General features: G+C 36.6%; 1 protein-coding gene across 4 annotated transcripts; it reads right to left on the reverse strand.

Annotated features, from left to right (window-relative positions):
* Nucleotides 1-4,129: 4,129 nt before the first annotated feature.
* On the reverse strand, nt 4,130-21,248 carry TNFSF13B (TNF superfamily member 13b). Of its 4 annotated transcripts, none has more exons than XM_061377871.1 (7): nt 20,308-21,248; nt 14,588-15,005; nt 14,399-14,504; nt 6,684-6,740; nt 6,287-6,399; nt 6,037-6,187; nt 4,130-4,348 (listed from the first exon to the last, which is right to left on the reverse strand). In XM_061377871.1, exons 2-7 carry the CDS (start codon nt 14,966-14,968, stop codon nt 4,236-4,238), a joined length of 921 nt encoding a protein of 306 aa, XP_061233855.1. In that variant the 5' UTR covers nt 14,969-15,005; nt 20,308-21,248; the 3' UTR covers nt 4,130-4,235. The 4 variants fall into 4 exon arrangements, with proteins under 4 accessions (XP_061233855.1, XP_061233856.1, XP_061233857.1 ...); XM_061377872.1 differs by lacking the exon at nt 20,308-21,248 and adding an exon at nt 20,225-20,243; XM_061377873.1 differs by lacking the exon at nt 20,308-21,248 and having other exon boundaries at nt 4,130-4,174; nt 4,268-4,348; nt 14,588-15,359.
* Between the last annotated feature and the right edge of the window lie 4,984 nt (nt 21,249-26,232).

The raw sequence follows: 26,232 nt of genomic DNA on the forward strand, positions 1-26,232 counted from the left end.
TTGGTATTGGAAAGCTGCTATTAGGACCCCCAAGCCTCTTCTGATTATACAAACCTATTTATCTCAGCCCTTACCTGCAGGGCAGGCATGTACTCAAATCTGACCACTCCCTTGTACTACAAATAGACTCCCTCAAGTTCCTCATTGTCCTTCTTGTATTTGGGGTGTAGTGCGTCCCACCTGGATATAGTATCCCAAATACACTCTGAAAGGTACCAGTACCCCTTCTCTTAATCTGCTGGTGACACTCCTGTTTAAGATGTTGTTAACTTTCATCTCTGACAAGGCTCACTGCAGGCTTATGTTTAGCTTGCTTTTCCCTGGGAACCCTTGGCCCTTTTCCACAAAGCTGCTATCTTTGCCTAACCTCACTTAGTTCCAGGCTTTACACACCAAGTCCATTTCATGCCCTTGTTTTTCTCCCCACCTCACAAGCAATCAAATCCCAATTATGGTCTCTCCCATTTCTGCAGTCCAGCTCCAAATCCATTTTGTTTTCTGCATCACCCCTAAGCTCTACATAACCTGCAAACTCCATGAGACCCTTTCTAGAGCAAATACTTAGCTTTCCTCTTACCTGTGTTTGCATCAACTAACTTCTCACTGCTGCTTGGACTGACCCTGAAAAACAACTTAGATCTTACTGTTGATGGTAATCCATGGACTCAGCCAGGAGACAAAACTGCTGGGAACATTTTCCTCTCCCTTTTCTATATAGATAGAATGTGCTTGTAACTAGAGAAAGCATAAAATATTCTCCCAAAGCATACACCTTGTCCAAATATGAGCGCACAAAAAAGAAAGGAAAAAAAGAAAACCCCAATTAAAACAAAGCAAAACCCACATTACACACATTTCTTCTTTCAAAGCAGAGTCTCTAGACCTTTCTAAAGAAGAAGTAGCCAAATCACTAACAAAAATATCCAAACACCGCATTTTCCTGACCCTCATCTTTGGAAGAGTAGAACTTTTGGGGGTTGAAGTTATTCAAGACAGTTCAACCTAAGAGATAAACCAGAGATACAGAAAATCTCAACTCCAGCAGTGTAAGCTTGGCAAAAGTATGGGACAACTAAAATTAACATCTTATAATGGCAAATGCTGAGCAACTCAAACCACAGAGGTGGGAGAGCCATGTAAATGAGTATAGTCTGTATGTTGGCAGGGCAACTGCACACTATATAATGAACATTTTCATATTTAAGATACAAATTTCATGTTGCAAAGCAGCTATATACCTGCCAACTGCACATTATTAAAAAGGAAAGAACAATACAGGCTCACACTTCCTGTGAAAATGTACTGGAAAGAAAACGCTCAAGTCCCTTTTGTTTGCTAAGATGCTGCTTAACACAACATGAAAAAGAACAAGAGTATTGGCAGATTGCTGGATTTGCAAAAACATATATTAAATGCTTTATATCCTTGGTAAGAATGTGAAATATGGTATGAACCAACTTGATACTACTTTTTTGCTATCACACTTATTTAAATAACATCTATTAAATGCAGTAAGTTTTAGTAACTCCTACCTCAAGCACAAACATCATTGTGGTCTGGATGCACTTTGCTATTTCATGCATCACCAGTTTGTTTGCAGAATTATCAAGAATGAGGTATTCTCCTTTTCTTCCTTCTTTGGTTAGAAACTGCTGATCTGTTAAAACTCAACTTTGTGCAGAAGCAGATTAATTTTGAGAAGACAAGTTTTCTCAAAAGCCACCAGAAAACTAATCCAGCAACAACAAAATTACCAGCTTTGTCAGTAGAAATATCTGAAGTCTGTTAGCTTCCATTCTCTGCACACTGGTGGAGGTTCTCGCAGTTCACATTTTTTGTGAAGAAACTTGAGGTTCAGATTTTCCCTACTAAAGGAAAGGAACGCTTATTGAAATCTTTTGTGCTCCAATGAGAAATGTTTCCTCCAAGCAATACCATACCCCAAACACTTTCCAAACTTCTGCTCTGTCCACATTCACCAGCAGTAGAAGGAAGAAACATGGTGAAGAAGAGGGCAGTGATGACAACTGATTTAGCTTCACATCATTTTTGCTATGTTCTATGTGTTTGTTACACTGTGTCAGTTTATGTCAAAGCTACACCTAAGAACACAAGCACCTCCACAATTGCCTTAAGCACACACAATTTCACTGAAACCTCTGGGGAAAGTTACATAGCAAAAGTAAAATTTTTAAGTTTAGCCATCAAGTCTCTGGGAAATTTCTATTTTCTAATCAGACAACACTAAAATCAACAGGCTTCTGGTTAGAGATTCTGGGCATCTCTTTAATGCATGTCAGTAATGACAGAGAACTCACTAAATGCTAATTATTTTATGTACATGTAGTGTCACACAACCTTTGGCTAAACTGAGGGTTCCTGTAGAGGATTTAAAATGTGGGGTTTTTTTTGCAAACTTAGCACATCAAAGTTAAAGAATAATAATAACAATAATAATTATCATTATTAGCAGCAGCAGCTTCAGCTCCAGAACACATAAATAAATGAATTTGTATAAGGAAGATTTGCAGATTTTGAAACTGTAGTTAAGCTACATAAAAATTGCAGTGTGGTAATCAAATGCACGTATGCTTATTGCTGAAATGTCTTCTTGAAGCTCAGAGAAGCTGAATTGTTTCATTAGTTTACCATGGTCCGTAAGTCATAGTTCCAAATCTCTTATTTGTTGTCTATCACTATGAGAACTCAATCAAATCAGCATGAGTTATAAAAACAGACAAGGAGATTGCAATACAGAAAGCTTATTTCTTTACTAAATGAGCTTATATGACGTAAGTCTCAACCCCTAAAAAATATTTTCAAATTAATTACAGTTCATTACCGTGAGTTTTATTATTTTATCTATTCCAATAGCACTTCAATACTTCTTTGAAGATCAGTGAAATAAGTATTCTATGTTTGTCTTGCAATAGTTCATAGACCACAGCACTATTACCATGTTATTACCTTGACCATGCAATACACATGGACTATTGGGATAAAAATAGATATAAATCTTACCTATTAAACTAAGCATACAGAGAAAAAAAACAAACAAACCCATCTGTTTAGTCTTTCTACAGGTCTGGTTTTTTTTTATAAAACAGAGTTAATTAATCTATTCAGAACTGCAGAAAAAAACCTATAGTTAACCTAAGGATTAAGCCCAGACTTCTGCATACAACAGTACTTTCTTAGTTATAAGACTAGTTCCAGGTTTATTGGATTTTTCTTTTTACTATATTGCATTGAATGGATCATATGAAAAAGCAAGAGAAATACAAAAATATGTATGTAGGGTAAGCTATTCAAAAGTATGTGTGCACATACTTTCATATATATACATATACATACTGTATATATATATACACATCTATATATGACTGCAGAAATTGCGAAGCCAAAAATCAAGTTCCACCTACTGTATTGTGTCTAATCTCACTGTGTTTCTATCCTTGCCTTGCTTATGTATGTAAGTTTACACATACACCTTGATGAGTAGCAATGCTTTGAAAAGTGAGCTGTTGAAGCATCTCGTGTCCTTTTTCCAGTAAAATTAATTCTGATTACTAACTGGTAACAGATTTTAGTAATTTACACCCCTTTTGTTCACAGGGAAGCAAGCCATCCAGTGGCTACTACTCCGTATATTTCTGAAGTGTTTGCTTCCATTATCCCATACATAAGGATTTTTCTTACCCAAATCACGGTGTCAAAGAAAAAACGAAGAACCCAGAACCCACTTGACACCTCCATTTTCTGATAAGGAATCAACTCTTCAATATTTCTTCCACATACTTCATACTTCAGATATTTTATTAATGAAACAAAGCAAATCTATGATGTACTTGTTTTCCTTTTCAGTTACAGATAATAATTTAATAGTTAGTGGTCCTGCTTATGCTATACTTTTTGTTCAGCTCCTTCTTTGGTTTGCCTTATGGACAAGATATTGTTTCAAAGCCCAAACCCCATTGTTTTAATTGTTTTTTAGAGTCTTCCATTGCCTAAAAAAAATTTTTTTTTCTGGTAATCACATTATGGTTATATCTCACAACTGCCTGGTGTGTTTCCTGTTTTGGGTTCTCTTATTAAAACCGAAGAAAAGTTCTCAGAAGCTGGTGGTGGATGGGAAGAGTCTGAACTGGCAGCTTTATTACAATTCAATATTTCTCTGATAAAGGCATAGGAAAAGAGGAAAACTGCATTAAGCATAATAACAAAAATGAAGGGCTTCAGAGGAGTCTAACTGCACCAAAAAAAGTACCATCTCCATCCAAGGATATTTTGGCCCTTCTCCGTGGTATTGTAAGTTGAAGTTCATCCCCTTCTTCTAATTTTGCAATGCCTGGCAAAAGATTTGGAATATTTTTAAATTAATATTTCAAATACATTGCTTTCATAAACTGCATTCAAAAAGTCATTGCACATCATTTAAAAAATATAAACATTTTACTTGTGCCAAGTGCTTTTTCATCTTCTAGCACAATCTTAGAAATTGTGCCTAATTGTCAGCTACCCAAAGCTGACACTTAACATCCTCTGTAGATCTAGGCTTACTGTCCACTCTGCACTCAGCATACCAAAATTCACTGCAAAAATTCATAACAGTGGTGTTCCCAGATCCCTGACTTTATGGTTATGTGACAGTCAAGGTCAGCACTGGGTGTTGCTGATTCTAGACCACTCTGTTCCCACACTTCTGGAGGAGGTCTTATGAGCTTTACCAACCAAATAAAGTTACCAGACATCAGCTGATTGATGCAACTGCAGAGCACAAAAGTTCACTTCCAGCCAGCGGCACATCAGCTGATGTGATAACTGAAAGCACCTCACCTTCAAGTTGCAGTGACTGAGCTGAGAGCACATCTAATACCTGCTGCAACACATGATCAGCAGCATGAGATACTGCAGTGGGATTTGGTTTTCCAGCTGAAAGCAGAAGGGTGGGAATTTGGGAAGCATGAAGTGGCAGGATGGAGTAGATATCATAGTTAAGGTGAGAAGTAATACAGGGGTAAGATGACAGATGCAACTGAAGATGGTCATGGTTCCGGAATGTGTGGGTAGAGGGACAGCAAATTATAGAAAATGATTGGACAGCCTCAGCTGCCAGGAGGAAGTAGCTAATTTATGTTTACTTGCAAAAAACATTAGCTTCCTTCCCCATCCCATTTGTTTAATGCCACTACTTGCCAACAGTCAACTCCATCATTCAATGTCACCCATTTTTTAATAAAGCATTGAAATAAAAGATTTTTATTTTCCAGCAAGATCTGTGCAAATTAAAAGAGAAAACCCTCAAATTCACCATTAAGGGAGAAAGATGAATAGTAGCAACCAAACAAGGTTTAATAGGCTTTGCCAATAATTCCTAAATGTTACTGCAGGAATATATGTATATAGTGAGCACTGAGCTTGCTGGACTTGCATTAAGCATTTTAATTGGTGATTCTTGTGGTGTTTCTAATTTGTGCAGTCAGAAAGAGCTCCTTATGGGAATTAAGTATTTTTCATCTAACCAAAGAGTAAAACAGCAGCAGCCATTGTAAGGAGAACTAGGCTGATTAGAAATATCTTTTGAAATCCTGGAGTGAGGTAGACAAAAATTGGGTAGCTAAAAGTAATATATGATGTTTTAAGGTAGAACATCACTCCTAAATATTTTATTGATATAATTAAATGTGGGACTCAACACCTAAGTTAAACTGTTTTCTTCATTAAGGATAGTATGTACTTTTAGATACTTTAGTTAGATGCCTGAAGTAGACAACACTAAAGTATCTAACTACATTATATAGTTAATGGAGAGAGGGGAATTGTTCAGATCACTTAAGTTAGTTGCATACCCTCCAACTGCCAATACTTTATATAAAAAGTATTTTTGAAAGTATTCTGTAATTTTACAATTAACCAGATCCACAAATGCCGTCCATTTTCTTTACAACTACCACAACAGTTAATCACCCAACACTGCAGATTCTATCTGATACAGTTTTATTTGCAAACATAGAAAAGGAAAACTTAGATGTTTACCAGCAGTATAGCAAGAATTATTTGGATAAGACTGTGGCATATTTTGGATGCAACGAAACAATGTCACCAAGCTGAGATCATCACCGAACACGTGGGCCTTCTTCCTCTGTATTAGGTGTCCCATAGCAAATGTTGTATCCGTATATAAAACCTACAAAATGAAAAGATGCAGACTTCAAACATACTGTATGGAGACATAAAAAAAAATCTTTTAAAAAGTCAGATGCTGAGGGGAATTGAACTTTCTCACCTGGCCATAAATGAAAAAATATCCTGTTTCTTTGATCACTATTTTATTTCCTTGTTCTTCCAGAGCTGTTCCACGTTTAAAGCTCAGAAGCCAAGGGACAATGCTTGAATCATCTAAAAGAAACAGTAATTTTGGGGTAATCAGAAAGAAAAGTCACTTTCTTCATTTTCATCTGCCAAAAATTAACAAAGCTGACTTCCAGTCAAGACTTCCAGTCCCACTAACTGGATTTCCCCACTGAAAAGAGGGTATTTGCAAGAGCTATCCAGATGCAGGGACGTTTTAATTATTTTTAATTAGGTGACATAACTCAGTCACTGCTTTGAAGTTAGACAAGATCAGATGGAAGAGTTAATACATGGAATAGTTAGCTATGAATCATGGAACATATTCTTACCTTTCTGTTGAATATCACTTTTGCTGTCAGCAATCAGTTGCAAGCAGGCCTGCAGCACTGTGAAGTGAAAGTATTTTGAAATCAAAGAAATAGAAACCAGTAGCAGAATAGAATGAGCTTTTAAGACAACTTTTTTTTAAAAAATAAGAGCATTAAAAATATTTTTCTTGGTTTCACCACTGATTTGAAAACATAACCTGTTGATTTTAATGCAGATCTTACTCAAATGTACAAAAACAAAATTCGTACCACAACATGCATTAGGTAACCTTCAGAGACCATGCAGCTAAGCAGGAGGCTTCAGGTAATAGCACAAGTAATACTTGCTTGTTTTAATCTCTGGTCCTACTATAATTGAAATATGAAGCAGTAAGTCAAATGAGCTAGGATCAGATCAATTAGTCTTGTGCATTTTCTAAGCAAAAGCTGAAAAAAAAAACCCAAAAAAACCCCCACAACCCAACCCTGACAAGTATGACACGTATCAGATTTATAAATGATGTTTAGTATATGCTTTAGAGAAATTAGTTTCCAGTCATAGTTGGTGTAAAATATTAGTCATATATACTGGTTACATGATACTTGCAAAATAAATTCTCACGTCTATGTACTTTCAGTATGTTTTCATATACCAACACTCAGTCAATTTGTACTGAGGCTAAGAGGGAAGATACTGAGATGACTGTTAGCTAATTAACGCACGCATAACAAATAGTCAAACAGTCAAAACTAATGTGTTGCTCAAAACTATAGAGACCAGCGACACTAATGAGAAACTAGGAGTTTTATCAAAGAAAAATGTGGCAGTATGTTAAAACATAGGATCCAAGCGAAACAAAGACCTTGTGGAAAAAAAAAAATCTGCTAAAAGGATAAAAATAATAAAAGGATAGTTGCATTTGCTTAGAGCAGATTTTCATAAAAACATCTGGTTCTAGTGCTACTTTGAAGGGTGGAAAACAGAGTAGGAACACTTACTGCACTTGATAGAGATCAAATGCATTTACCAAGAGTCAAGAGCTATGGACTGCTGAATCCCTCTTTTTGTCTACCTCCCTTTGGGTAAGAAGGCTGTGGGTCAGATTTGGACACTGTTACTATAATGGTCAGTGCCCTACTCCATGGGATGTTGTTTCTACATGCACCAGCAGTATTCACGTGTGGAAACAAGTGCTCAGCAGCACAAGCCTCTCACTGCACAGCAGGTGGTGAGAGAATTTGACTAGAGAGCAGTCTGTTTCCTTTTCACAGGGTCCTGCCTGAAATTACCAGAAGGGGGCTGGATGCTCAGCAACACTCAGTGGTACCAGCTGTCATCTGGGAATGCTCCAATGTCACAATAATCACACAACCTGTGAGCATTCTTATGTTAAGAGGAACCCTATCCTGCATGCTTCCATCTCCTACACTAGAACATTTCCTTGAGTTCTACCACTTCTCATAAAAAATGTGCCAAAATTTATAGATTTTCAAACCAAGAATTTAAAGGCATCTGAATTCCCTGCCTTCTGATAAGGAATAAAAAAACCCCAAGCCAACACGAAGTCAAAAAAGGTATTACACTTCAGACATTTTTCTATCACACTTGTGAGCAACAGAATTTTCTGAAAAAGAAACTTCCAAAGGAAATAAATCTGTGGATTTCTGGAATCACACAACAAAGTTCATCAGGTGATTTATTTCACAAGGTACTCATGCATTCTTTCTTGGAGCGAAGTGTCTTCCTAGTGACTGGAATTTGCTGATTCCTGGGTATATCAGTAAGCTAAATGAAAATTTTCATTCCTGCTTTTAAAAGAACTTACTAATGTGGCCACTAGATTTTCCACTAACCGAACAAGAGAGGATTGGTTGTGATTCACACTAACCAGCTGTTATCCATCAGGGCACAAATGAGCAGTGTCTACAGACAGTGAAAGTTATGGCTACTTTAGCAACTCTTGTTAAACCTGCTCTGCAAACTCAATTGACATTATTGAAACTACCCTGATTCACAGACCGTGAGTCTGGATTCATGTTTCAGTTGTCTGCAGCATTGAAATACTAGTCATCAATGCTGCAAACAGCTACACAGTAATTAAAATCAGCAAGTTCAGTACCATCAAAGATATTTTCTGTATTTTTAAAACATGTATCAACTCTGCTTTATTCTACAGATAGCAAATCTACGCATATCCTCTAAAAAAAAAAAAAAAATCTCACTAGATCTTTTTTTTTAGTGTATGCAGATAGAAATAAGGTCCTACGGAATATAGTAAGCTAGTTTTTCATGGAAAAATGTGGACACAACAGTGTCATTCATGACAATAAAGAGAACAGAAATCGGCACAGTGTCCGTTTTATCTAAAGCCACAAGGGCCGAATAATATCTAAAGAAGCGTATGACAAATTGTACAACATGCTTCAAAAATATATTCAGAAGCCAAGACAGACACATAACTATTTCCAGTATATACAAGTACTTCATCTTTACCTCAGTGAAACTACATACATGCTTAAAATTAAGTAATTAGTTGAAACAATTTCAAAGTAAACAGCACTACTATTAAGGAGAAAATACACATATACAGAGTATATTTTCTGGATAATTAACATGGATTTCCAGTAAAAAGTTAACATTGAAATGTTAGCAATTCTACTCCAAGAAGAACCGAAATCTTACCTGAAGTACAATATCAAGAATATATGTTTTACAAAGTATAGGTTGAATAGTTACTATCAGTACTGAGCAGAATAAATCAAAAGTTCTACCTGAATGACCTTCAGCACAGTGTAAATCAAACCTGAGCATCAGTTTTGTAGTCTAAAGAATTGTTAATAATTAATAATGCAAGCAGAAGACAAGGTTCATAAAATATATTTTTAAAATGTGTAAAAATATCAAGACTGAGTGTCACCGTAAGGTCTAGCTGTACAAAAATGTGTCGAGAATGATAAAATGTGCCCCATCCTCTTTTGACTTTACAGCTTTGCTCTGATGAGTACTTTTTTTTTTTGCTTGATTTTAACTGCTCTGCAGGCTGTGGGTGGGAAGAACATTTCAGAATCTGTCTTCTTCCATGAACAGAACAGCCAATTCTGAATAAGCCAGTGACTCCAGATGCCTTTATAAACCACAGCCAGCACATGAAGGGATGTGTTCTCTATGTGTTGAGCAATGAAACCACCAGGTTAAAAAAAAAAAAAAGTTAGCCTTTGCAGCAGGATAAGAATGCAGCCTTCAGCACATCTGCATCGTATCCGTAAAATCAGATTTGTCCTCCCATGCAAGTTTTTGTATTACTTAACTTGCATAACCATTTCAGTACTTTGCAATCTAACTTCACAATTCAAACAAACAGAATTTCAAGTTTATTATCTGTGAACTCATGCATAAATTTGAAAGTTTTGCTACCTGAGGCCCCAGTTACCTGTCTCAATTTTTGCCGAAATTAAAACCGGCAAAACCTCTGAACTTTAAAAAAAAAAAAAAAAAAGACAGACCTACACGTTTAGATTCTTTCTTTGGTCTATAACTGTTCTCTGTAGACTTCCGAAAAGATATTTTATGTATGTATAAATGATGTGCATGTTCTTGAACAATTTGCAATTGTTCTTCCCTTAACTTCTTCATTTCTTACCACAAGAGATCTGTTATTTTTTGCTTGTGCATTTTTATAAACTGTTCAGTTTGGTGCTTTTTAATTAAAAAGTCTTTATATGGCATTAATCAGGGATTAAGCCAATCTCTGCACTGAAATGGTTTGGTCATAGCTACAGGTATGATTCAGATCTAACAAATACCTGCAAAATACTAGTAGCATTATTTTGACCTTAACAGAATTACAAATAACATGTTACAATCAGAGTAAGAAAATACTTTAATAACAAGAATAATTTTTGTACGCTTCTGTTATACAGTATAAAGCAGAATATTGTTCTTAAAAATCAGAGTCTATTTTGTATATTTTTGATTGCAGTTTTCTGCATAATACACAGCACCAATTAATTCATTCTGTAAACAAAATTATCCATGTAAAATTGCACGCATTTTATCAAGTAATTTTCTATCCTTTGACATAGAAGCGCCTCATTCCTTTTGAGTAAGACTGTTGTCAGCAGAAACAAAAAATAATAACATATCTTTTCAAGAAGTAGGCCTTTTTTAAAGTAAGAGAACTCATATTTCCCATCTTCAAACAATAAAATAAGAGGTATTTTGAATATTTGGTGAGGGGAATTTTATGTGTTGTTTAGACTAGCAACAAAAAGTTAGGTTTCTTGATTTTATGATCACAAAAATCAAATTCTATTTGTGAAAAGTCTTGCTATCCCTCTGTCACACTGACCTAAACCAATAACCTACAGAGTCAAAACAGTTCTAACCAATGAATGTACCAATCTGCCAAAGCAAATGCAACCTGATTAGAGTTTAGAGAAGTCTTGATGCTCACCTCACTAGTTGGCCACGGGGATCAGAATCCCACAATTATCAGAACAAGGCACAAAGAGAGCATGTAAATGTAACTTGATATTCATACACTGAACTGGCTTAGGTAATTGAACCTATATCTTGTTTCTGGACTAAACTGCACATACAACTTAGAGACAAACATGCAGACAAGGAAATCAGTAATTGTGAACAGGGTATAAAATTCAGGAGAGGATTTTGTTGTGCAGCAATTTTGCTCTACAGGCAAAATTTATTAAAAAAAAAAAAGACAAGGCTGATTACATCTATTCTTATGTGTCCTGATACGACATTTGCCAGAAGTGGTTAGATGATCTATCTGCCTGCATATCAATAATGTGTACCTTTCAAAATCACTCATAGACTCCTACTAATTGCGTCAAGAACTATGGTTCTGACAGCTTTATTTGGAATGGATGTTTGAAACCCATCTCTTCAACTTACTTGAGCTGGAAATTTTCTCAAGACACAAAATGTGCAGCAACTGATGACTAATAATTGTGCGCATGAACACAGTCAAATATATACCCCATGAATATATGAAAGAACAACATTCATTCACTTCACATTTTAATTTAAATTATAATTTGTGGCCTCTTTGATGTGCACAGCATCAAACAAATAAAAAAAAATATATGGGAACTCCGTATGTTCAAGAAGCGCTCTGCTGGACTTAAAAAGAATCATGAGGCATCTATTTCTGGAATTTAATAATTAAAATTTAAAAGACCCTAACAGAATCAAACCACAACTTTACTTATAAATAAAATAATGGTTCTGTATTTTACTTCTGCTCTCTGTTGAAGCACAAGGGAAGCAATTGTGTATCAATGACACTTTTAAGTATTCACTTTCTAAGGAATCATCTGTGTTAAATTGTAATTATGGGTCAACGATTAATTATCAGACCAAACTCTACTTTGAGAGCTTGTTGAAGCAAACAGGACAAGAACAAAGCACCTCACTCAATATTCTAACTTATCTGCCATTGTACCAGAATGAGTGCAGCACATCTGCAGGATGATGTGGAGGCTGCCAGGATTCTGGTACTGAGAAACAGATGCAAGATCAAAATGCAGGGCCAGTAATTCTGCATACATGACCGAGTAACAGGCAGGATTCAGCACCATGAACACCACAGTGCTCTCCTATTTCACTCACGCTGCTGAAGCAAAATTTAACATTGACTAGTAGGCTCATGGGCATCAGTGAAATCTGATCTGAGAAAAGGTAACATCTTGCTGAACTCTGACAAACTTAATCTGCTGTAATTAGAGCAGGCAGAAAGTTAACCCTAACACATGACCTTTCATATCAATACAAGATTTTTAACTTACTTTTTTCTTTTTTATATACAAAAATATGATTGTCATGTTAGAAAACAGTTCTGTAGTAGTATGTAGCTTTTCCTCTTTTAAATAAACTTCCACATTCCGTGCTTCGTTACCCATTCTGAACAATTTTAAAGCCAGCTGTGTTGTTTGTTTGTTTTTGGGCTTTGGTGTTTTTTTTGTTTGTTTGGGTTTGTTTGGGGTTTTTTTAGAAAAAAAAAACAACCCCCACACAAAAACCTTACAGAAATAAGTAGCTTATATAGAATTTTATGTAAATAAAGGTAAACAGGAATAATTAACGGTGGCTACTTCATGAGAAGAATTTTAAGCCTGCCAGAAGCACAGCTGAGGAGCCCATAACCCTCCCCATACACCCTCAAACAGGAATAAGAATAAAGGTGAAAGCTGCTGTGAAAGAAACTGGATAACTTGCAGAGTACTGATACTATAACATTAATTTTTTAAAAGACATGCCTCCTTATTTTTGATGATGCTTGTGCTTTAGATCACTATTTTTTATTTGGGAGTTGCTAGAGTGGGGAGAGCAGGGAACCTTCCCATGATAAAAAGCAAGAAATACAATTTAAGCATCTTGTCCTCAGTCCTGTTTGTGAAATCACTCTTAGCAAGACCCTGAGCCAAAGACTACTAATAGAATAGAATAAAACCCATTTAAACCTATGGATTTTGGGTAATGTCCTAAATGAATATTCTTTTTTGAGAATATTGGAGGTAAGTAGAGTGATTATACACTAGAACTTAAATTCCATTTAGCTTGCTGAAGACTAAGCAAAACACATTTCACATTGATTAGTCCCTCAAAAATATATTTTAAACAAAGTTTGGTTTAGTCTTTACCTATAAATTAGTCCATTTCAACTTCATCTATTAATAATTTAAGATAACAGCTTTTATCCGTTAAAACAATCTGAAAGTATCCGTAAAAGGACTGAACTGATTTAGCAATTCAAGAACATTTTTGATTACTCAGTGCAATTAGAATATGTATGCAAACTGTTTTAATGAAGTTCTGTATTTCATCCTATCAGGCATCATTGTGTTGGGAAAGGAAAAAAAAACATAGGCATTTTATCCCCAAAGAAAAATATATTTCATTAATATTCCAATATAGTACACATCAGAGGTCTTCTATGAAGCACAGTCTTCAATGTTCTCTGCAGCACCTTTTAGAAAGGCCATGACAGAAAAAATCTTACTGGATAGGCATGCCTTTATTAACTTTGCTAATTACATTAACAGATAGATTTAATGCAGAAATGATGTTAAACTTCTGAATTTCTTGTAGTCTGCCTTTTTTGACAGGTACAAGTCAGCCTTTCTCTTTGAAAGCTCCTACTTCCCTAAATTAAGAATATTTCTTGTTAACTTCTCTCTTTCAAGCTGAATGTGTTTTCCCAGAAAAATGACTTGGCATTTTTAATAATAGCCTTCCCTCCCTATTATTGATCAGAGAGAAACAAGTTAGGCATTACCCTGAGACTGATGGATTTAGAATTGAGCAATTTACAATCTGAATGATTTGAAGTTGCTTTACTCAACTTGACCACATCATCAAGAAATACCTCCATTAAAAAAAGCAGATTTAGGATTTAATATTCAAAGTTCAACCTGCAGATAGTATGAATATCTGGTACCTTAAATAGTTATGTCCCTGCTCATTGCAGGGAGCTTGGACTAAATGGCTTTCAAAAGTCCCTTCTAACCCAAACCATTCTGTGATTCTGTATGGTGACCATTAAGAGAATATGCCTACAGTTAACACCATTCATTCAGCAGTAACTGTGGAAACTATAATGGGTTCTGGGAGCACAGATGGGCTGACAGGAGAAGACACGAGTCAAGCACTGCTGCTTTTCTCAAGACAGAATCAAACTGTGTCGTCCTATCCAACTCCACTGGATGCTATTTACCTGTTTCTTCTGTATGGACAACAGACCTTCTCCACCTGTTTCTGCTCCCAGTCCAGATTTCCTTTTGGAAGCTTTCAGCTGGTCCAGGACCAGGAAGCCTTGTCTCCTAACAGGGAGAAGAGACAGGCAGTGAAAGCAGCCTCACATTTGCCCACCCCCTGCAAGCTGAATACCACCCCCCCAGCTTACCTGCCTGGTGCCAGCTGCAGACACTTGCAGGAAGGAAGGAACAGGGGTACTTGCTTTATTCTCATCAGGGGACATGGGTGGCAAGTCTAGTGGAGACCTTGCCTCGACCCTGTAGATGAGCTCACTGCGCAGAGCTTCTAGTTCTGTTTTCAGGGTGACAACATGGTAAAGAGACACTGCTGCAAGGCAAGAGGACAGGAGCATTGCAAACCACAGGAATGTGACAGAAAAAAGTACTGTAGTGCCTGAAGCAGTGCCAGCGAGGGCAGAGGAGGCGGTATCCTTCTGTTGGGTGACATGTATACAGTCCACGGATTTCATCGCTGCTCTTTCCTCACTAAAGCCAGAGGGAGAGTTCAGCTGTCCCCTTCGGAGGTGCATTCCATGTTACCAGTTGCTCTTTGAAACTAAGGGCATCCTGAATAAGTGAACAAAACGCCCAGATCATTTCCTGTCATATGAAGCCGTTGATACAATGATTAAACTTAATGTACAGAGTGAACATCTAAGATTCAGTCTCCATTTAGTTCTCTTCTTTCTGTGCTGCATTTTGGAAGCGAGTATTTTCTCATGAGTTGCTTGTTCAAGCTACCTTCCTCCTTTCACTTTCAACTATTTATGTGGCAGCTTGATACTACCATTTCCCATTATCTTTAAATTTAGGCACAGCTAGTACCACTGGTGATATCTAGAAGTGCAGAAGCAATGTAAAGTTTCCTGGCAGCATATCGTCCAGTGTACTTAAGACATACACATCTGACGTGCGTGCCTGTGTGTGTAGTTATATAGATGTACAGTTTATATCATACATATTTTAATATATATTCATATCTAAAGTGCCTATATGCCTACAGAGGGACAACCTGTTCAAACTAAAATACTTGCAGTTTCCTAAGCACACAGTGAAGAATATTCGCAGCTATGAGTAACAAATTACTGGTCTCTCAGCTGTGTAAAGTTGCACATTCTGCAGCTCAGTTTGTGTTAACTTGAAAAGGGATGTTTTTTATTAAACTTATATATATAGTTTCTCTACAGAATTTGAGGACCTAGATTAATGCAGACGGGGACACAGAGAAGTGGGGAGAGGAAACTTGGGGAAGGCGGCTCAAAGGGGTGAAAACTAGAGGATGGGAAAGAATAGGAGAGAGGGAAATCAGAAGAGGGGCAGAGGGGTATTGAAGGAAAACAACATTTAGAGAATAAAAAAACGCCAAACTAAAAAACAGAATCCAAACAACCTTTAAACATGCATGCTTTAATTTTTCAGGTGAATCCTAAGTGTGACTTAAGCTCATCTTTTTAGTATATTCCTGGTCCATTCATCTTAAACCTCTGCATTAGGAATGCTTTTCATTTCTGCAGCAGCAAGGCTACCTAAAGATCCTAAACACGCTCATATGCTTTTTGCATTGTCTTCTCACAGAAAATGACTGCAGCAGCAAGGCTACCTAAAGATCCTAAACACGCTCATATGCTTTTTGCATTGTCTTCTCACAGAAAATGACTGCAGCAGCAAGGCTACCTAAAGATCCTAAACACGCTCATATGCTTTTTGCATTGTCTTCTCACAGAAAATGAAAGTTTTACCCCTTTTTTAAAAAAGTTTCAATGGTTTCAGACGAAAAAGGATCTAAAGCATCACAATTCGGGCTAAAATGAATCCCCACTGGAATCAAGATGTTTTGCACCATGTAAGTAAACTTTATCTTTGCAAGAGAGAATTTTACAGGTCAGTCTGAATGCTGTGTAATGAATGCTGATGGCAACACCCATCAGGGTAGTTCAGATCAAGCTGGCTCTGTTGGGAAGACGGAACAACAACAGGCCAACAAATTTCATAGCCTTTCCATTCCTTAAGACTATGAGAAATTGGGAGTTATTATAAGCTTTATCATCTTTCACTGTGATACAAACTACTCTTTTCCTTACTTTGCCGTTTCTAGCAACTGGCCAATATCCTGCACAGCCAAGTGATTTCTTGCCTAAATGTGGAGGAAAAAAATATCCTAACCTTAAGATGCCCCTAGAAGGCTCATACATACTGTGAGAAATGATGCAGAAATCAGTGCAGGCTACCATACTGCTTCTGTACCTATTTTCAAGGCTAATTTAAGGTGTAAATGGGGCTGCACTGTGAAGGAAATTTAAAATTAACTTAGGTAAGGGGTTTTTTGGAACAGAATGAGCAATTATTAGAACTAAGTAGACATGCCCTGGAGACATGCCATCACTAGACATCAGGACATTACCAGCCCAGTACTGACTGCACTCCAAAAATAAAATAATATGACATTTGGAAAAGAAGTGCTATTTAAGAAAATGAAGCCAAGTGAGAGAATGAAAGTTATAACTAGCTATCCAGGAATACTGAGAAATAATTGGCCCAGGAGGCCTTTGTGGTCATTAACATATAAAAACAGACAGGTATATAACTAGCATCACTTTAGTCACTTCTGAAGAAAACAGGCTCTTCCCATCCTCTACACATTCTTTAAATGGGGTCATTATTTGGGCTGACAAAATACTTGTGGTGACACAGAGGACTTCTGTAAGATGCCTGGTTTTATCTTCCTTATCATTCTTGCCCTGGTTTTGCTGGGATAGAGTTTTTCTCCTAGTAGCTGGTACAGTGCTACTTTAGTCTGAGAATAAATGCTGATTAAAAAAAAAAAAAACAAAAAAAAAACCCCATACAATTCTGATAAATGAGAATTTCAAAAGGGAGATGAGAAAAATCAGAAGAGCCCACACATGGGAAACTGTTAAATCCAACAGGTATTTTTAGTTGAATATCAAAAGGGATCACTCTGTTTGCAACTTTGTTTTGTTGTATAGTTTCCGAAGTAGTTAAATGAGTTGAAAGAAAATACAATTTCAGTCAATTTTTGTGATGACAAAAACCATAATGAAACAGTAACAGTGAGAGATCAATCATGAAAAACCACGTGAATTGCCTAGAAGTATGCACAGTTGAGTAACTTTCATTTTAGCACATTCAAATGAAGCTTTAGTAAATTGCAGGCTATTAACTGCATTCAAATAAAAACTCGTAAAAATGACTTGCACTAATTAAAAACAAAACAAAAAAAAACCTCCTGCAGAGCCTAGAGCCAGTGCCTCGATGCTTGCCACTATGTCTTTTCACAACATACTGCCCATATGATTCCTCTTGTCAGCAAAGCTGCAGAGTAGTCCTTAACCTGCTTAAAGCAAAATGAGTTAGATTAACACACAGGCAGTTTCTTTTGCATTTTAAACTAATGTATGACTCAGGAGGACTAGATAGTGCTCAGATTAAGCCTCTTGTTAGCAGATACGGGAAAGTGTTGACTCCAATTGAACACAAGCTCTCAGCGAAACATTCCTGTTGAAAACGAAGTTTAATATTTGGATATATACGCTGAAGCAGAATATAAAGTAAAAATAAGGGGTAGCAGTGTTTGTGCTTTTGTACCGTCAAAACTGTTTACATATAGTGATGACTGCTAGAACCAAACAGTGAAAAGGGTTCAGAAAAAAAACCCAGAATGAATATAAGAGGCCTGAAGAACTTACCACAAACAAGGTATTCAGATTGTAGTTAGCAGTCTCATTCTACTGGCCAGCTTCCCTGAAAACCCTTTTGCAAAAGTTTGTACCATGTTAACTGGTTTTGGCTCAAGATGCACATGCTGTGCTACACATGCATGCATGCAGTAAGTAAAACCTTAGGGCGACAAGTGGCCACCTCCAGCCCAGTTGAAAGCAGTGTTTTCCAAACTATTTCTAGAAAAGAAAATGCTACTGCATGAAACTGCAGTAAACACCTAGTCCTGGTACCTACCTCTGGAAGCAAATAGGAATAAACCCTAAAGTTCAATAAATACCTAAAGGTGTTTTGAAAATGTGGTCCTATTTTGTATGCACAGCACAGTTGATACATGCAGGCACAGTGAATCCAACCATTTAGCAGCTCCTTAACACAAAGAATGAGCTATGTTGAATATTCAAGGTGACTGGCTAAGAGACCTCTTTAGTTTAGCCAAGAAAAACTATTAAGAAATGCTTTGGCTAGTCTAAGAATGTTACTTAATCATATTTATTTACTTTGGGAAAAACGGCAAACTTTTCGGTAAAACTGAAAATAAGAAAAAAAAGCAAACAAAACCTCTTCACCCACCTATTTACACTGAAGACTCCTAATGGTGAGAGTGTTTTGCTAGGGGAAATGGATTCCTGAACAAAATCAAGGCTGGCTAACCTTCCAGGATGTTAGAGCACAAACAAACCCTGTACTTTCTGAAAGCAAGTAATTGTTTTAATTTCTGTTTGCAGAGTATCAGATTACATGACCACGATGGGCCCTGGTAACTTGTAAATTTATAAGACAGCATCTCTACATCTGTGGGGAACCAAGGTAGAGATAGTAAGCAATCACACAGGAAATTTGTGGTTGAACCAGAAACTGAACTCTTGATTTCCTGAAATCCAGTACCGTCTTTTAACCACAAAAGCATCCTCTTTGAGGGGGAGGAAAATTCCATAATGAAGTTTAATGTACAAAAGAGAAGCAGATGATTCAAATACGAAGACTTGTGTAAAAACCCAAAATGTAAAGTTTACTTAAGAACAAATGTTCTGTTTTCAAAAGGGAGGTTGTGCAGATGCTACAACCCAGAGATCGACGCAAATGGCCATACTAAAAGTACGCCTCCAGTGGCAAAGGTCCAACTTCACATACTTCTGAAGTAGCCACAAAATCGAACTGGTCCCTGCGGTTATTAGAGACACAAAAAAGGTCACAATAACTTGCCTTATCACACAAGACAGTACAGAACAGACAGAGGATCAAAGAATAAATGAAGGTTCCATTTTAAACACATTGAATTTCAAGTCCTTTCTGAAGATGGACAACATGGATGGATGATTATCCTCTATGACAGTTTTCTGCTATTACATACATCTATATTAGAAGTATTCATAGATGTCCCTCTGAAACAGTACACACTCCCTTCAAGGATACTTAATTAGATCTTTCAGCCATTAACTGAAATTTACAAAGTAGCAAAACCAGGCAAGTTCCTGCCCTCCACACAGATCCAAAAATCACTGGATTTGTGGATACTGTGTTCCTGTGGTTGTGTATCTTACCATAATCTTAAATTTAAAGCTGTTGAATACCTTGCAAGTAAAGGATGTGTTATACAGTTAAAGCCTTATTTGATATATTACCTTATTAAACGGAAGAAAAAGCAATCCTTCAGATTTTTCTGAAGCAAAAAAGGTATTCTTTTCTCTTTGTCTCCCAATTTCAAAATTGCCTAGGATAACACAAGTGTCCCTGCACACTGTAGATACACCATGCTTGATTTACTCCTTGCCTAAGACTTTATTTCTCTAGACATCCAGGCAACCTTGGACCAAAATTGGCAGGTATACTATGCGAAGTAAACATGCAGCTGACTTGCAGTAATCATTAATTTTTATATGGTTATTAAAGTGCTTTCAAAGAGAACAGAAAATGGCACAGGAAGGAAAAGCAATTATTACAGGTGTCACTTAAAAGTATGCAGCAGGAATATAAAAATATACAAAATATAAAAGAAATACAATTTCAGAAACAAAATACAAAAAGAGAACACAAGATTTATGTACTACAGCAGTTCAATGCCAGCCTCCTCCCTTTGCCCTCTCTTCCCTCCCCCCATGATGTTATGCTAGAAGCCATTCCTTCTTACTGCACAGAGGAAAAGGAGCTCTGTCACATAGCTGTAGCTCACTTCTAGTAACAGTCCAGCTACACGGAGTATTCCATTTGTCCACCTCTTCCACACTATGCAACTTGACAGATTTTGCACAGATGGGCTAAAAGTGTATTTGTATGGCAGCAACATAAACAAGGAGACATGGCCCTTTGTGTGGGAGTGGCTACTCTGCTGTTGCTACGGTCTATGGACCATAGAGGGCACAGCACAGGGATCCAAGTATTTTCAAATCATAGCATTATTTCTTCATAGCTGTATCTAATTGCTACACTATTAGAAGGGAACAGCCTCTGCCTGATTTTTCCCTTTGAACTTTTATAAATAATTAGCATAACACAAAACAGCTGTAGAACTTCCTTTCTGTCTTCAGGCAGCAAATCTGTTGCTTAGTTGCTTATCAAAAATAGCAGCAACATCTCTCTGATGACATTTGACATGGGCAGCCTTGCAGTTTTGCATTATTCAGCTCATCGGTTAAGATTATTAAAGATGTACTTCCAACAATTATGAGTGGAACTGTGCTCTGTAATGCATTAAAACCAGGTCTACTCTTAAGCTGTACTGCCTCTTCCGAGAATGTAAAATTTCTGCTTTCTCAAGGCACAGGAGAATTATTCTGCCCCCACCCCAGCTGAAGCATAACAAATTAATCACATTAACATTTTCAAAACACTTCTAGAAAATATTCAGTGTCTCTTCCTTAACTACTTACAGAGACAGAACTAAGACCCTGAATAGTGTCCAACAAGGATTTTAAGTTCAGAGCAAGTAATTACTGTTTAGCTAATGGTTCAGTGTTTTCTCAAAACCTTACCTACCTATACTTGATATTTTTAAAAAGACAGTGAGTCCCCTGCTTTTGGTTTAAGTTTCATTTATACCATTTTAATGTAGATGTTCATATACCCTTATGAATCTACTATGTTTAAGCAGCACTCACTCAGAAATTCAAATACTGTATTTTATCTTTGTCGAAGGCCTGCACGTATCTACTAACAATGCATAACATCACAAGACATTCCAGAACAGAGTTCCTTCATAGCTCAGCTGCTTATCAATTTCCAAACAAGAAAAGGCACATGCAAGACTTGTATCCTTCAGTATAGCACTGCACAAATAAGTTTTTTAGTGACATAATTCATAAGACAGCAAACTGCTTTTCATTCAAGGGCAGTATTCACATGAGGTATCAAATCTGAGCTGCTCCTTTACTTTCATGGCTTCCTTTTCACAAATTAGAAATTATTCTTTTTTCTATTAAAATAATACAGATGTTGAATAAAGTACTAAAATGTACCACCCACCCCCTACCTCAGTTTCCTAGGTATTGGCTTAAAATCGAACTGATAGTTCTATTTTAAAGTAATCCAGGAGAGGACATACATTTTACAGCTTTAGAAAAGCCAGCAGCAAATCCTTATTTTCTGTGTACTGCACATTAACTATGCAGGATGTGAGCAGAGGTGCTATAAGCTTAGCTATGCATTTTTGTAAAGAAAGTAGGAGTTGCTCCAGCTCAAGTATCCCAGTGCAGCTACATGACTTAACTATAAACCTGCTAGAGTGGCATTATAGCATTCAAGACTGACATTTAAAATATTACCAGCAATAGATGGCAAAAATAGTCAGAAACACTTAAAAATATTTCCTAATTGACATAATATTTAGGCTATCTCTCAGTCCCCCAGATAAAAAAGAAATTTTGAAAAGCAGATTGTGTTCAAAGGGATGGAGAATTACCACGTATCAGTCTTATTTATGAACACTTCCTGAAAGGGAGGATATATGGTAAAACTCAAAACAGGCATTTGCAATAGTTTTTCCCTGCTGTAACAACTTTCCACAAACACTGCATTGAACAATGCAGATGTCTAATTCACATGCTTTGGTTTCATTAAGTAACTGAAAAAGGTACCTTGAGGTTAATCAGTTACCACACATACAAAAATACCCCTGTACATGCACTGAAGACAGGCCACAAACTAGAACAAGGCATTAACAGCAGTTTCAATTTATCAATTTATTGCATATGTCAGTACATAAAAATAGAAAAGGTTTTTTGTAAAATTAATGTTATTGTAAAAACCAGACTAGAATGAGAATGTAAAACTTTGCCACAATTAGCACATATACAGTAACATTGATGCTTTGTCTAAAAAACTTAAGAATACTTTCAGACATTTTTGCTTTACCTATACGGAAAAAAACCCAAACAAATAGCTTGCATCATATTTTCAATGACTGTTTCTGAATTCAGAACACAAGTGTTATTTAGAACTTCAATATGTTATCACTATTTACACTTCTGCAGGGTTCTACTCTATACAAGCAGGATGGCATTGTAAATTATTCTGAATGGGATACATCAGGCTGATCCCACTACATGACATGCAAGAGGCACTGATTTTATGTTTGGCAGAAGTGCCCCTAGCAAAATCACCTGTCATTAACAAAAATTAAAATGCAGTTCAAAACTGAATTATGAAATACAGAGGTATGTCTGCATCTTTTAACTAAGAGACCATACCTTGGACTCTCAATTCACCCTTGCATTCTTCACTGTGAACATCTGACATGATGCAAATGATTAGTTTAAGACATGCTGATACGCATATTTTGTGTAAGTACTTAATCCATCTGCCCTTCAACTGAGATTGTCCGTAGCCTACGAAACGTATTTGTGCTCTATTTCTAATTTTACCTGAGAAATGGACATGAGGGCAGCCATATCAGTTAACATTTTTTCAGATGAAAGCATCACTTATCTCTCTGCATTTCACAAACAAGTATTGGGAATGTAAACTTGGGAAGCTGCATTTCCACTAATTAAAACCACACACACAAACGTGTGCTGGATGCTTCTTCACAAGGACTCTACTGCTACAGCTGTTCAACTCCTGACCCCTATTTCCCCACACCCCCTTTTTTTTAATTTTTTTAACTTTAATTTCCTCTTATAAAAGAGACATGCCTTTAATGAGCATATTTAAACCAAGAGGCTTTCTCACAAACTCATGAAAATAACTTCCTCTTCCCAAACTAGAAATTTATATATACAAGACAAATACTTGGGAAACATCTATACACAAATGGAGAACTGTTAAAACAGTATTAAGTGGAATAAATGGAACAGTATCATAATACACCTTTTGGCAATTTTAAAGTTATTAGTAATACATTGTTTGCAGTTCACTTTTTAGCAGCAGATAATTGTGGGTTTCCATCACACAGACTATAAAATAAAAACAAGTCTTCACTTGTCAGAACAAGTTTCTTCCCCCTTATCTCTCCCTTAAAAGAGAGTACATAGAGCAGTAGAATACTCGCATTAGCCATTTCCTTCCTATTTTCTTTCCATGGATTTCATAGCCAATGCAATGAAAACCAGCATTGGAGACATTCATTCATAAGTGTATGCAGCCAACCCGTTACGGGAGAAAAATGTGCATGTGGAAGGTGGAAGAAACCAGATTAAGTGTAAAGGATGCATATATGACAATTGTGTCTTCGCATACCAAACACCTGCAAAATCCAACAAAGGTTCATCTTTGCATTCTCCAGACAACAGAGTAAAAAGATCTGGCTTGATAATCAAAAGTAACATTTAGAAACACTCCACTTTGAACAGCTCCAGACTGCCATAATGTAATGCCACACATTTGACTGACTTAGCCAACTGTGTGCCCAAATGAGAATACTTCATTTGTATCTAAGTGCCACATCATACTGGGGGTGTTTTGGTTTGATGTTTTTGTTCAATTGGCACAAAGTAGTGTAAAAAAATTGTGTTACTTTAGAAATCTTCATTTAATGAAAACAAGATATTTAATGGCAAATTATGACAACTTCTGAAACCATTATTTACCTTCTCTTTATTCTGTCTCCAACAAGTAATCTAATTATTTTGGCTTTATCAACTTATTCTTAGAAAAGCAGTATTTGCCCACTTATTCTCCTTGACTCCCTCCACCATAATTCTAAAGCAACGTAGACCAGCTGAAACAACCTATGCAATCAGCTCACATTGTCATTTTAGAACACATCAGGAAAAGGGACTGCTGTGTCCATTAACTCCCTTCTGCTATATAAACACACACACACACACACACACCGCCAAACTTCACCAATAACCTTTCCCACCCTCCTAAACCCCTCAAAAAAAAAAAAAAAAATGCCACCACTGGAAGGCTGAGGAGATAGTTTTGGTTTCACTCAGACTTAAAACTATGCTTGTCTATAATGATTGTAGGTCTGTATATCCAAAAAGATCTATACCCTTTTCAACTGACCCTAAGAAAACTTTAATAGTATGACAAAATATACTTACCAGAGAAAGCAGCAACTTCTGGTATGTGTACATTTATATTAAAAAAAGAAATAAATAAATCAGTTACTTAAAGATGCATCACCCTATCTATAAATTGCTGACAACTCTTACCCACATGTACATAGGACTTGCAATTTCATGTAATAAATTTTAGGAGGCATAACCATTAAGGCACCAGCTCAGGAAAGCAGTTTTATTCAACCAGAAAACTTAAGCACAAGCTTAAAATACCATCAGGAAACATATTTTAAGTGTGTGCTGAGATGCTTTTCTGAATCAAGACAACCTGCAGAAAAGTTCCCTTGAAATTTTCAGTCAGAAGGGCAATTGTACAGATTGTGTGTAAGAGTCTCCACAGTTCATTCTTCCCATAAGAAATTTTTTTTGAAGGGGCAAACTATCAGCTGCAGCAAACAACAAACCTGCTGAAGACGTTCAAACAGCCCCACTCCCATACAGACTAAGCTAACAGAATACAACTTTCACGACTACCTAGGAGGACTCCTAAAAAACAACCACCAAAACTCCCAACATTGTCAGAATCAAACTCTCTCAAATTAAGTAATGCTGGCTCTGAAATGGTGATATTAGCTCCAAAAATCCCAGCAGAGCTAAAGAAAACTCACTTCTGGTGATGCTCAGAATACTTCCACATGGTTTCACAGAACTTTAAGAAACTTTCTGGAAGCAAATGGGTGCAAGTGTCCAAATAAAAGTCATCTCTTTCAGACTAGCTAAGCGTAGGTCTACTAAATTTAGTGCACAGCTCATTTTTACTATTTTTACTGTAACAATTGGTATACATTAATCTCTACTTATGTGATCACTGGTAATTATTGGATTTGTTTCTTTTGGAGGTATAAATAAAGGGCACAGACATGTAACTACATCAGCAAAACCCAAAACAAAACAACAACAAAAAAACCCCCAAAACAAACAAAAAACCCCCCACACTAATAAAGACCCAAACACAAAAACATACTTTTACCTTGTATGACACTCCTTTCTATCACACCACACACTCTGCTTTGGGAAATCCCGCCTGAGTTGCACACCAGACTAACACCAAGTAGTTTGCCTGTATGTTAGTGAGGAGAGCGTGGGTAAGAAAGAAACTTGGATTGCACTGCTCTCTTTTTGAAGGTTACTTCTGTTTTCTATGAAGAAGTTACCTGGGCAAAATCCTGAAGCCATGATGTTTAGGCACATACAACTTTCCGGGCACTATTATAATACAAACAGTAAAATGAAAACAAGGAAAAGTTGTCTTTTCCTTTTCATCTACAGTTTGAAATATTTATGTATGCATAACCATAAAAAACAGTAATAACCCAGGATAGCATACCTGCAAGTATACTCTACCATTAATGTTATTTTATATTATTTAGCACAATAAAGACTTCCCACCTTGCATAATAGAAAATCTCAAGCAATAAAACACTAATCTCATGCATAGCACACTTTAAATCAACTCTAAGAGAAGCAACAAATCATTGTGCTAACCATGACTGTCCAAAAAGGTCACATATATAGCAGTGAATACTGAAGAACCTCCCGTTGACCTAAACTAA

Source organism: Neopsephotus bourkii, unplaced genomic scaffold, assembly GCF_033783945.1.
Source record: "Neopsephotus bourkii isolate Nb327-2 ecotype Australia unplaced genomic scaffold, CSIRO-AGI_Nbou_v1 NB_1760, whole genome shotgun sequence".
NCBI lineage: Eukaryota > Metazoa > Chordata > Aves > Psittaciformes > Psittacidae > Neopsephotus > Neopsephotus bourkii.

Excerpts from the sequence above, each read along its gene's own strand:
- TNFSF13B (XM_061377871.1), bottom strand. The coding sequence starts at position 14,968 with ATGCACCTCCGAAGGGGACAGCTGAACTCTCCCTCTGGCTTTAGTGAG. Across the intron at positions 6,741-14,398 it reads TGTCCATACAGAAGAAACAG|TGCTGCAGGCCTGCTTGCAA; the intron begins GTAAATAGCATC and ends TTCACTTCACAG. Across the intron at positions 4,349-6,036 it reads TAATTCTTGCTATACTGCTG|GCATTGCAAAATTAGAAGAA; the intron begins GTAAACATCTAA and ends ATCTTTTGCCAG.